At 42.1% G+C, this 12,980-nt stretch overlaps 1 protein-coding gene across 1 annotated transcript in view; it reads right to left on the bottom strand.

Moving 5' to 3' along the window:
* DSTYK (dual serine/threonine and tyrosine protein kinase) overlaps positions 1 to 12,980 on the bottom strand; it is a 54,584-nt gene that overhangs the window by 15,789 nt on the left and 25,815 nt on the right. Inside the window, exons 3-6 of the mRNA XM_037155322.2 lie at positions 5,402 to 6,071; positions 1,669 to 1,901; positions 1,191 to 1,274; positions 98 to 274 (exon numbers count right to left, since the gene is read on the bottom strand). Coding sequence (XP_037011217.2) covers positions 98 to 274; positions 1,191 to 1,274; positions 1,669 to 1,901; positions 5,402 to 6,071 — 1,164 coding nt within the window. The remainder of the gene's footprint in view (positions 1 to 97; positions 275 to 1,190; positions 1,275 to 1,668; positions 1,902 to 5,401; positions 6,072 to 12,980) is intronic.

Raw genomic sequence — 12,980 nt, 5'->3', positions numbered from 1 at the left:
TTTTAAAACATTATATGGAGAGCAGATTTAAATATTACCCAGTAGATGAGGTTCTCTCCACTTGATCCAGCTTTTGTCTCCTTTCCTATATACCCACCTGCCTCAGGGAGGCTGCAAAAGCCTCATGAGAACTATTGAGCCGGGTCCGGAACTGGCTGCAAATGCTTTTGGCCAACTTGGAGGCACTGAGGCTCTCAATGGCTTCCTGGGCCACCTTCCTCTTCCATTCTAGTGTGATGGCCGGTGGGCTCACCCACGTGATGCGCTGGATGATCTGCCAGGACAAGGACAGTGAGATCAGAGACGGAAACCACTGGAAAAACCAACGCCCTCCCCTCTCTGAGTTATCCACTCTTAAGACAGGGGCCATATGAAGTCCAAGACTGCTCTCCAATTCCATCTACCTCAAGACTAGGGCTCGGGCCACAGGAAAGCATTAAAGAACACTAGACCTAGTCTACGTGTTCACAAACTCTCAATACATTACACCTAGTGCCAGACAGTGCCAGGTAAATCCGTCTGTGAAGTCAGAAAATCCCTGTGAACTCCACATAACAGGCGGGTCACGTTCCAGAAAAGGAACCACACTCACAGCCTCTGGCAACAAAGCCTGGTTCTGAGACAACATTTAGGTTGGGACAAAGAGATACGAAGAAGCTGGCAAGGCAGTCTTATGGCTCCATAGAATAGCATTTAAACACATCACTTTTAAGAGTTAAAGGTGGCCTAAACAACAAAACAATCAGACAAGCAAAATATAACCAAAGACACAGAAATAGAGAACATGGGGACAGTGAGCAGAGGGGAGAGGGGAGGGAATTTCAGGGGAAAAGGGGAAGGGTTTACAGGAACAAGAATAAAGGACACATGGACAAAAACTGGGGGGGGGTGGTGGAAATGGGACGGAGAGGGTAGGGCTGGGTGAGTGGGCTTGGATGGGAGTAAAAGACAGAATCTCTGTACTTGAACAACAATTTTTTAAATTAATTAATTAATTTAATTAATTAAAAAAAAAGAGTTAAAGGTGGCGACAGTAACAATTACACCAGAACGAGCAGGAACAGAATTCTCCCCGGAAGGAAAACAAGGACGCACGGCCACGCTCCACTAACAGAAGGAGCCTATCGCAGTAACTAGGGTTCGTGTGAGCCGACTAAGGGCAGAACGTTTTTTCTCTGAGCAGCCTCTACCTGTTTGATTTGTTCCCACAGCATCCTTGTAACCGAGGACCCTGAGTGAAATGTGACTTCGACATGATAGGCAGCATTTAAAATCTGAAAGACAACACACAAAAGAAAATAAGTATGTCCTGAGTGGCTTTTTAAAAAATGCAATAAATGATACTCCAAGAACATAGTCTGGTCTCAAGGTTTTCAAATTTAACCCTCAATATATGTGTAGTGTCAATGCAAGTTGATCGAGCATTTTGTGACTATTTGGGTGCCTTTTCTTCATCTTCTTCTTGCTCATTGACTTACCTGCAGTTGTATAGTTCATAAGCACCTCCTACAGGCAGTGATCATATGATAGGAAATGAGCATAAATAAAATTCTAAATGGATCAACAAGAAGTTGAAAGGGAAACTGTTGGCTAACTTGACGTTGGGCTTATGTGCGGATTCCGTTTCACGTGTCATCCAGGATGTGGTGTCTTAAACTCTCTGAGTACCTGTTTGAGATTATTACTGGTGATGTGAACTGAGACATCCTGAGACTTCTCCAGGCTCTGCAAACACCGTTCCAGCGTTCCGACAAAACTCTCACGTAGGTAATCCACTGAGCTGATCAGCTTGTTAGCCACCGCCTGATTCAGCCGGGAGATGATGAGTTCCTGGATCTGTCGAATGCAGCATTTGATCTCTCTGGTGCCTACTGGTTCCCCATTCTCAGGGACAATGACATCTACGGGGGCAGAGAAATAAGTTAGTTGGCTGTGAGGGGAAGGAGCAGGCATACCGAATAAAAACATCTCTCAAGCCAAGGAGCTACCACAACAGCTACACAACAGATGGCTGGCTGATGAACTCTGACCCTCAGGGTGATCGGGGGGCCATGTAACCCTCAATTACTTAAGGGAGCTAATAATCCTCAGAAGGAGCAATTGTGTCTAGAATAAGCCTATTGATTTTGTTAGCTTTTTGATCATATTTATTTTATTGAGTGCAGACTCTCTGAAAGCACTATAGTAATTTACACACAGTCTCATTTAATCTTCACAGTAGCTTTGTCAGGTGGGTATTACTGTTTACAGTTTTAGATCAGGAAACAGCCTCGAAGGGAGGACAAAGTGGGCCACAGGGAAGAGGATGTGCAGTTAGGAAGTACTACACCCAGCACTGAACCCAAAGTCATGAATTTCAAAGCCTCTGATCTTCGTGGTTTTTCATAGCACCTAGCATACTGAGAAAAACCCCAGAGTCAGGTTTTCAGTTATAATCAATTACTAGATAAACAAAAGTCAAACTGGAACACTGACTGTCTCCTCCATGCCGCTTCCTCTTCCCAGCATTAGAACCTGCTCTGCAAGCCAGAGGACAGAAGTTAACAGAAGATACACCACCTGCAAACACTCCACTCCTAAAAAGGCAGTCTTGTGTTTACTGCTGGGAATTTAGTGTCACCTCTTTGGAGGAAATCTGTCAACATCTATCAAAATTCTAAACCAACTACCCAACAACAATAACAACAACCTATATAACCTTTGACCTAACCATACTGCTTCTAGATGTTATTTTTCTAGAAATATACCCTTACAAGTCCCAGAGATATATATGTATGATGATGTTCAATGCAGTACAGTTTGTAATAGCAAGAAAATAAATAAATAAAAGAAACAAAGAAATAGACTAAATGTTCATTAGTAGGGGAATAGTTAAATAAATTAAGGTACAGCCATTATAAGAAGACCAATTTGTACACCCATTTATAAAAGGTCTCTAAGATATAAATTAAATGAAAAAGCAGCAGGCAGCAGATACAGAGGAAAACTGGATGACTGGGGATAGTATGTCTATACCTTTGAGCTAAGTACCATGTATACAGTACTTAATATGTAGTCTTAGTAGAAATCTGGCTCCACAGAATATGTTGTAGAGTTCTTCTAAATCTATTTATTGTCACCCCAAGAATAGCCAGAGAGGACTCAGAACAAGGTAAAAAGCAAATATGTAAGTTAATATATATAGCCAATATATATATTATAGCCAACCAGGTAAGTAGATCCAAAAAACACAATGTAGTTAACAGGGCCAGATATGTGATCTGCTTGTTCCCAGTCACTCCCACATCTGTTGAGCTAACCATCATACCCCAGACACCGAACACGGTATGCCTGGCAATGACAGACAATCAAGTATTTCACTGTCTGCCCAACTTAGCTGCCCTGTGTATACTGTGATGTCAGCACTGCCAGTCCAGGGTCTTTAATTACTCAGAAGACTTCCCAGGATTTCCACTGCAAGTGAGCATGTCTCAGCAACTCCTCCTTACAGTAGGAATTCATCAAAGAGGGAATTTTGTTCATCTTTACCAGTAAGAAATGAAGCCTCCTATGCTTGCTAAAGCCAACCATGTTTCCTTTGTATCCGTAAGTTTAACGGCCACATACCATCATTCACATACTCATTCAGTAGCTAAAGAGGTACTGTAACAGACTCTATGTTATTTGCTGCAAGAAATATGGTAAGGCCAGGGTCCTATTCTCCTGCATCTTCAGGATTTTAGAAAACAGAAGAACATCATTGTAAATAACTATAATAAAAAAATGAAAGTGAAATACATCAGACATTTCAATTACAAATGAAATGCTTTGGGAGTTCAGATGAATGCAATGGTTATTAGTGAATAAAATCAAAGAGAGTTTCATGAAAAATGTTACTCGGAAGATTCACAGACAATAAAAGACATTTCAGGTTTAGGGTATGGAGCAAAAAGAAAAGGTAAGAGGAACATATAGCCCAGGCTGGTGTAGCTCAGTGGATTGAGCGCGGGCCTACAAACCAAAGGATTGCAGTTCGATTCCCAGTCAGGGCACATGCCTGGGTTGCAGGCCAGTTCCCGGCAGGGGATGCATGAGAGGCAACCATACATTGGTATTTCTCTCCCTCCCTCTTTCCCTTCCCCTCTAAAGATAAATAAAATCTTTTTTTAAAAAAAGAGGAGCATATAGAAGACAGCAAGCAGTTGAAAGCAACTGAAACAGAAATTACATGAAGGTGCACAGTAGGAAATATGATGGAAATCGCTGGTAAGGGCTAGGCTTTGGAAAAATCTTTAATACTAGGTGAAGAAGTCTACACGTAGTCTGCAGGAACAAGGAGCTAGTAAAGATGCACTGGAGAAAGGAGAAAAAGATGTCAGTGAGATCAACCAGGTAACAATAGTTCAGTTAGACTCAAGAAGAAGGAATAGAAAAGCAAAGGTTGATATAAAATATGGGAGAAGACTCATCAGGACTCGGCAACCAAGTGGAAGTGGGCAAAGAGAAAGAAAACAGCTAAAGGCAGTGCTGAGGAGTTGCAGCTGGCTACGAGGAAGACGGCCGCATCCCATAACTGGGAACAGACTGAGAAGCAGTGAAACATGGAAATAAAAGAGTATGGGCTCAGGAATCAGACTATATTGATTCAAATCCTGCCTCTACAATTTAGGAGTTACGTAACCTTGAGGAAATTACTGTCTAAGCCTCAGTTCCCTCATCTAGAAAATGGCAACGAGTATAATGCGCCTAGGGAGGTTGCTTTTGAAAAAACAAACAAACAAAACCCCCCAAAACATAATGCCCTTAGGTCCCATGCCAAAAACTCCTGAAGAATTAGCAGTCTTAAGCATTTGTATTTTCAAAAACCCTCCCAGGTGATCTGGATATACAGCCATGGTTAAGAACCTAAAGCCTAACCTGCAAACCATGCCATTCTAATGGTGGTTGAGTTAATGTCTGGTGCAGGGAAGTCTACGTAGCTGTCAGTAGACAAAGTCAGCAGCATCTAAAACTTCAGACACCAAAAGACTAACCTCTGTGGCCCAATCTTGTTAATAGCTATTTTAAGAATGGGACCACCAGAAAAGCTAAAAACACTACTTTGGGAAAGGCTCCTAACTTGGGTTTCAAGAGCAGCCTGAAAGAAAAATGGAGACTCACACACAAAAAGTGCCAATAAGAACGTGCTATGCTGAAGGAGCCAAGGTTAAAGCATGACTTAGTAACATTCTTTGAGCAGTTCTTTTCCAGCTCCATTAAGGTCAAGTGGACCCAGACATAAACTGGAGATCATAAATGATTTCCAGTAGGTGCCTGCTGGAAAGGGGTGTAGGTGAGAAAACCCTGAGGTTTCCCCATTTCCGGCTGGAAAGGGAAGACGGTCCTATAGTCCTAGCATCCCACCAAGTGTGCTGGGACCTACCTTTAAACTCCATGTTGGCAGCATCATCCAGAAGTTCCTCCTTCATGGTGTTGAGTGTCTCAACAATCATGTCCTTCATTTCCTCCTGCTTTCGGTTGGCAATATTCATCAATGATTCATATAACTCATTCTCCATTTTTCGCGTATATTCTAGACGTTTGGGAGTAATCTGCAGGTCCCGCTGCATGTCAAAGGCCTGGTTAATAAAGATGTCAAGGCAGCAGCAGTGCACCAGGTTCAGGGCCTTGGCTCCATCCACCAAGCGAGCCTGTAGAACCTGGTGAGAAAATGTGCTCAAGAGTCTCAGCTTCTCACTTTGTTCCACCAACATGCTCTGAGCTTTAGTGTCCTGGCCAGAGGCCCCGCAGTTGCAGTGACTGATGCTCAGATAGCCCAGGTCAATTAGCTGACGATGAAGTGGTGATCTCTCATTCTCCATTCTTTTGGTGGAAGAGTCAATTATCTCTGAGCCCAACTTCAGTACTTTGAAAAAGAATATGGGAAAAAAGAAATACTTTCGGATTTCCTGGAGCTCTTGCTCTTCCCTCTCGGATAGTTCATCTTTGTGAAGTGCATAGGTTATCACAGGGAAGAAATCATTCACCAAGTCACCCAGAACATCCACTGTGGGCCGGAGGCTTTGGCACGGTGCTAGCACAATGTCCACATCCTGGAATGGTAACGAGGTCATATCAGCACTTCAGGGTCAACTAATCCTTGCCTCCCCAAAGTCCCACACCGAGACCAAAATCCTGATCTATAATGGGGCGGTTGGATTTTGGGGTGCCCCCAGTCATCTGTCCACCTCCTTCATCAGTTACCAACACTCATCTAGAGAGAGTGAAAAAACAAGTAAGTAGAAAGAATGGCAGTGTCCTTAGCCATTTCTGATGTAAATAATACATTTTAGTCCCTGACTTCCTATGTTGCTTGGAAACTCATGATTCTCTCTGATGAAGACAGACAAACAGAAGAAAGAACTATTATGGAAGTTATCAGACTGAGATAACTGGAACATCCTCTGCCCCCATCTCACAGCCCCGTCCGTCCCCACGTCTCTAACTTTGCTAGCTCCGAAGCAGCCTTTAAATCTTGATGTTTACGTCATGTCATACCATTACAGAGGCTTTCCTATAACATAATCCCAAGGAATTTTTCTCTGCCTCTCCTTTTCTTATTGTTTAACACATCTAAAATTTATTTATTTAAAACACATTTTTCCCCATAAGCCAACAAACTCTTTGAGGGCAGTGACTATGTCTATCTTATTCATGATTATAACTCCAGTGTCCATCATAGAGTAAGTCCTCAATATTGTTGAATCGATCAAGCTATGGCAAGCTAAAAGCCAGGCCTGCCAACATTATTACTGTCCTATTCTCTGAGTCTACAGGTATCCCAGAGTCTTAGCCATTTAAATATTGGAAATACCTTTATTCTCAGGATCACGTGGTATAGCAGAAACTAAAGTATGCCCACCCAATATTCAGCCTCTGCATTCTTTGGGAAGGCAATGTCCTCTACAGACAGGAGTGGCCAACTAAGTGTATGGATCTACCAGGAAAGCCCTTTAGAGATTTGATTCTACCAAGAAGTATGCCCACTGGCCTTCCCCTGCTTGGCTGGAGCACAGACATAGTATCTAGAGCAGAGGTGGTCACACCGCAGCTGACAGGCAAACCTCAGTGTGGACCCAGAGTTAAGGATCATGAAACAAAAAAACCCAGAAGCCTAGAAACCTGATGACCGCAGAGCTGCCATGCAAGCGCTGAACTGCCTAGCAGTTCTTTTTTAAAAAAATTAATACCTGTGTCTTATTTAAACAAGCCCCTGTGTTTTTCTGTCTTTTGCGTTTGACTGAACCCAAGTTCTTAAAGTGAGTTTCAAGAATGATCTTTGGTTTAGAAACAAACCTTCTACAGGTCCTTTTCCTAGCCAACAATTTCTGCTTTGTGTTTTATTTCTTTCCTAAGGATCCTGAAGCACTTTGGAGCATATCTTTCCATCTGCTGCATAAGCTGCTCCTCTGTATCCCTGAAACTGGCTACTGTGCCTGGCATTCTGGACCTAAGGGTTGACCTAAAGACTCTCACCTGTATCACCACCATAAGCACAGCAATTCCCAAAGTGTTCAGGGGTCTACAAACTCAAAAATCAATGCTCCACTGCATTCTAGCACATTTTACATGCTAGAACTCAACACAAAGCTGCCCAAATTTGTGTCCTTAATAGTTATCAGATGTTGAGATTTTACTTTATTTGAAATCTAAAGAAATATACAATTTGTTTAGTTCCTTTCAGAATAATATTCTGTTTTCATTGCTTACCTTATTTGAGCAAGATGTATTTCTGATGGGAGATTTTCAAATATCAAATCCTAGGAGCTCTTGCCTTTTTGATCTCCTTCTCTAGATAAGTAAGAAAGAACTAAGAAATGCCAGCCTATTGTTTCTTGCACTGTGTGTGTGTGTGTGAGAGAGAGAGACAGAGAGAGACAGAGAGATCTCTCCCATTCACAGCAAAGCACAAAGGTCTCACCTTCCCCAACAAAGCACTAGTACGTGTTATCCTAAAGCACGTCACATAAGTGTCGTTTGGCCGGCCACTTTCAACTCTAAAGCTGAAAGTGCTTTTAGTATCTGACCATTTGCATTTGAGCAAACACTGCATACATCCACCTATTTTCCATCCAAGCCTAGGACAAGAAGAAATCTGCAGAGTCATCTGTGCCCTGAATTGCATGAAATGTTTTCTGACTGGAAGATTAATCTGACACTCACCATGACATTCAGAACAAGCCCTCTTTCACTCCCGAGTCACACTGCTAGAGTAAGGATCATTTCATGAGGCACATGGAAAATGTGGGTAAGAACTTCTAATGTTTAGAGTAGAATATACAACTACCTAAATGCCAACATTTTAATTTCATATAATTAGAAAAAGACTAGAAGAAAAAAATCTCAAGAAATTAAAATATAATATGGTAGAGAATTATAAATGAAAATGCTCTCAAAAACATTTATTTTAAAATTGCAAAGCTGTGGGTTGCAGGCCAGTTCCCTGCAGGCCAATTCCCAGCAGGGGACGCACGAAAAGCAATTATACATTGATGTTTCTCTCCCTCTCTCCTTCCCTTTCCCTCTAAAAAAGATAAATAAATAAAATCTTAAAATTGCAAAGCTGTCTTAAACATATGCATTTTAAAAGATGTAAGCCACCCTGACTGGTTTGACCAGGTTGGCTGGACACAGACCCACGCTGCAAAAGGTTACCAGTTCAATTCCCAGTAAGGGCACATACTTGGGTTGCAGGCCGGATGCCAGTTACAGGCATTTGAGAGGCAGCCAATTGGTGTTTCTCTGTCACACTGATGTTTCGCTTCCTTTCTTTCTCCCACCCTTCCCCTCTCTCTAAAATAAATAAAAGCCTAAATATTCAAAACCAAAGTAAGTGTTGTTCAGAAAATTTTCAGGAAGAATCTTTGTTTGCTTGTTTATTTGATGGATTTTCTTAAAATTCTAAAATAAATTTCCAGGTTTTCCTCAAAGGACCATTTTGTGTGCAATAGAACCACTGGCCAAGGCTGCCAAGTCTGTTTGTAGAATCGATATCCTTTCTAAGACCCAGCTCAGTTGAGCTGCTCAGGGATGCAAATTCATTTGTTTAAATGGATCCAAGGTTTTCTAATGGGAGGTATTACCTGACATGCTGGCACCCAGAAAGAACTTGTCTACTCCTCAATATATCCTGTACTAAACAAAAATGGGTAGAAAACAAGTACCACGCCCTCTTCCCCGTTTCCCAGTTAAGTAACTTGTACAGTTGGCCTCACTGTTCTATCATGACTTCTAGAGGACAGGAAAAAAGGGCTGCTGGCTGAGACCTTGGCAGCAGCACAAATTAGACTGGAATGTGATATGAGATTCTGCAATACTTACGGTGAAGGGATGACTCATGCCTCATAGTTATAAACAAAAAGGAAGCCAGCACTGTCTCCTGGAGACAGGGAGTGAAAAAAATAACTGCTAGAGGATGAGCCAGACCTGTTCTGGGCCCTATTATGACCACCTTCGAGGGAAGTCTGACCTCAGACTGCCTGTTCCCAGATCCTAGAACAGTACCTGGCACTGTGTAAGCATTCAATAAATAAATGTGAAAGGAATGGATAAATAAATGATGCCTTTACTACTTGCTCAAAACCCCTTTCACTAACTACGAGTAATCTTGGCCAGCTAGCTCAGTTGGTTAGATATGCCAAGGTTGCGGGTTCTAGCCCTGGTCAGGGCACATATAAGAAGCAATCAATGAATGCATAAAGTAAGCGGAGCAACAGATGAATGTTTCTCTCCCCCTCCCTTCATTTCTCTAAAATCAAAAAGTAATTTTTTTAATTAACCAGAAGTAAACTTTTCTACCCTTCAACCTATACCCCACACATTTGTCTGGAATTGCTGTCTGTCCCTACTCCAAGAATGATACAGTGAGTGAGCATTTTTCTTCTAACTCAAGTCCAGGAACCAGATTGCAGGGAAGCATGAGAGTGCCCCCTACTTCCACTTTAAGTCACAGTAGATTCCTACAGAGATTTCTTCTGTGGGATGCACTCTGCACAAATCTATGGGATCTACAGGTGCTGACATTACCATCAATTTTCTTGGCAAGACTGAGAATGCAAGAGAAAGGAGACTGCTACTCTGCAGGCACCAGAATTCACCTCTTTGGTTTTGTTTTGGGTGTAAGTGACACTACCTTAAATGCTAAGAAGAAATCACAGAGCTGCTGAGGAAGCCGACGGCCCCCTAAGGCAGCCAGCTCCACGGATAAGAGCCTCACGCTCTGTGCCCCTGGCATGTTGCTGGCACCGTTTTCAGCCAAGAATGGCCATGCTGACTGCCACTTTAGACAGAAGGCAGCCATGACCTCAGGTAGGTCACAGCTGTCTCTGCTTTCTCTGCAGTCCTGAAACCTCGGGTTTATGTCACACAAAAGAAAAGAACACAACTATATTGTCCTGCTTTGCTCCCCCATGGACACACCCTCAACTTCATCTCTGCTGCCAAATTCTCCCTATTTTTACTGTCAATTTTCCCATGCAATTCTCACAGGGCAGTTGAAAGGTAGCTTTTTGTGTGTGTTTGTTTTCACACAGGATTAATTCTTCTTTATTTTTATATAGCTCCTGGAACTCATTATCACTCTTAAATGTTACTTGAATATTAAGAAACACACCTCTCTACTCTTGTTCCAGTACAGAAAATACCCTGACTCTTGTGGGTACAGTCTCACAGGGGAGCTGCAACTCCAGGGCTATAAAACGCTAGCCTCGTAAGCACCTGGGACTGGTCTGAAGCCAACGGATAGCTTTATGCAGCGGTCAGCATGGAACGGATGCAAGCTCATCTTCCTACTCAGTAAAAATACCAGTATGGTAACTCAGGTGCCAGAAACAAGGTTTGGGGAAAAACACAATCCCAAAACCTTAAACCAACCACAGAAAGCATGATGCTAAAAGTGGGAATATATTTACAAACCTAAACACTCCAAAACAGGGACTCTGAACCTCAACTGATAAGCATGAAGCCCTAAGGACCTGAACTATCTAAGGATCAGAACCTTTGCACTTCGTACTTCTTGTCTGAAGACAAGTTTACAAGAATGTACTGAATGGACACTTTGCATTCTACCTGTGGATATTCAAACACCCACAGATACAGATAAAATAGGAATCTGAAGCTTTTTTCTTTTACCACTTACTACATCCACTAAGAAAGAAAGAGAGAGAAAAACAGACAGACAAAAAAGTGAAACGGAGAAGAGAGAGAGGAAGGGAAGACTTTATATACGTATTAACTTTATGACTTTAACCTTTATACTATTTGCCTTTTAATAACATTCCTCTTCTTTCATTTTATTACAAAAGTATTTCATAATAAATTATAAAAAACTCTGTCTCTAATTATAGCAGAATCATAACTATATATATAAGTAAATCAGAACCAGGAGGACTTAGGTTTGACAAAAGGAAGGAGTTCCAATGTGAACAGTTCTCAGGGAAGCGGTGAGTGACAGAGAGTAGGCAACCCTCTTCTCAAGGACACTGATTAACTCACACAAAGGGAGGAGGGAACTGGCTGCTAGGCACTGGACACGGCTACTCTGTTATTTAAGCTTCGACTCACATCAGTCCTAAAAGAGATGGCTAACTACTCCCATCTTACAAATGAGAGAATCGAGCACCAGAGTGACACAGTCAATTAAGTGACAAAGACGGGGTATAAAGCCAGGTCCGCTTGACTGCGAGCGCCGTGTTTAAATAGTAACTGAAGGTCCACTGGACGTCAGGGACCGTCTGTCAGGGCCCTTCTGAAAGAATAAAGGTTGGACAAGATGATTCCAAGGATCGTAACAATGCTTGTGTTCTGTGTTAAGCAGTATATCCTGCCTACGGAGTAAGGGCCCTGCTATGAAACAATCCTGCAAGGACTGGGTGAAATATCAGAAAAGAAGTCAGAAGAAAATATTTTTCATAGCCCCAAAAACAGTTTCTGCATGTTGACAGTACTTTCAATCTCGCAGCCTCGGAACTGGGGGAGATTCCCTACCCCCGCCACCCTCTTCTCAAAGGGAAACTCCAGCAGATTTCTGAGGCAGGGAGGAGGAGGGAGGAAGGTGTCCGGTGCACAACAGAGGCAGGCTCCCAGAAAAGGGAGAAGACGAGAGAGGAAGATTAAGACTCTGATCTTGGACAGATTTTTCTCCTCAAGAGCCAGCCTTGGAAGGCCAAAAATTAATCACTGGAGGTGAACTGAGAAAACTTTTCTTAAGAGATACCAAGGCTTCTCTGGTGAGCATAGAGATTTCTTTTTTTAAATCTTGCCTCTAAACTACACATATCTTTAATAGGTAAGTTAACCTATAATGAGTATTCCCAGGTTTCTTGACAAAAAACCATGTATACAGGACAGTTACATTTCACTATGTATGTTAGTGTGCATTAGGGGAAAGGCGAGAGAGATGCTAAAATCAAAGAACACCGGACTACTGCCTGGAAGAGATTTAGCATTTGCATGAACCTCCCAAATTCTTTTTTTTGTTAAACATATCACTTTAGTTTCCCTTTCTTTTTGCCCCAGAAAACCGTGGTTTCTTTATTTTAATATCTCTTGAATGTCATTATTTCTCTGTCTTATATATATTATCCCAACTTCATTTCTTTGCCTTGAAATGGCCAGTTTTGGCCTAATTCCATACACTTTCTCCTCCTAAAAGGATCTTCTTGCCTTGAGAACTCTCACCCAGATGTCTTTCCTACTTTTTACCAATCAACCATTATCTTTCAATTTAGATATGTTCTAGAGAAGATACGGTATCTAAGAAAGTAAGCAACACACAACAAATTTACTTCTATAAACTGACATATTAAATGCCAATAACTAGACAAAAATTGAGAGAAGCTAACCTAGCAACAAACAATATTCCAAACAAACAGAACCAACAAGCAAAACAGAGAGACTCAAACAGAGCAGGCGGGCAGCTTTGGACAGGGGCTGGGGGACCTGGGGCGGAGCAAAGGAAAAGA

The sequence above is a fragment of the Artibeus jamaicensis genome, unplaced genomic scaffold (assembly GCF_021234435.1).
Source record: "Artibeus jamaicensis isolate MK-2021 breed Jamaican fruit bat unplaced genomic scaffold, CSHL_Jam_final contig_475, whole genome shotgun sequence".
In the NCBI taxonomy this organism is placed as follows: Eukaryota; Metazoa; Chordata; class Mammalia; order Chiroptera; family Phyllostomidae; genus Artibeus; species Artibeus jamaicensis.
This window is presented reverse-complemented; position numbering and strand designations above follow the sequence as displayed.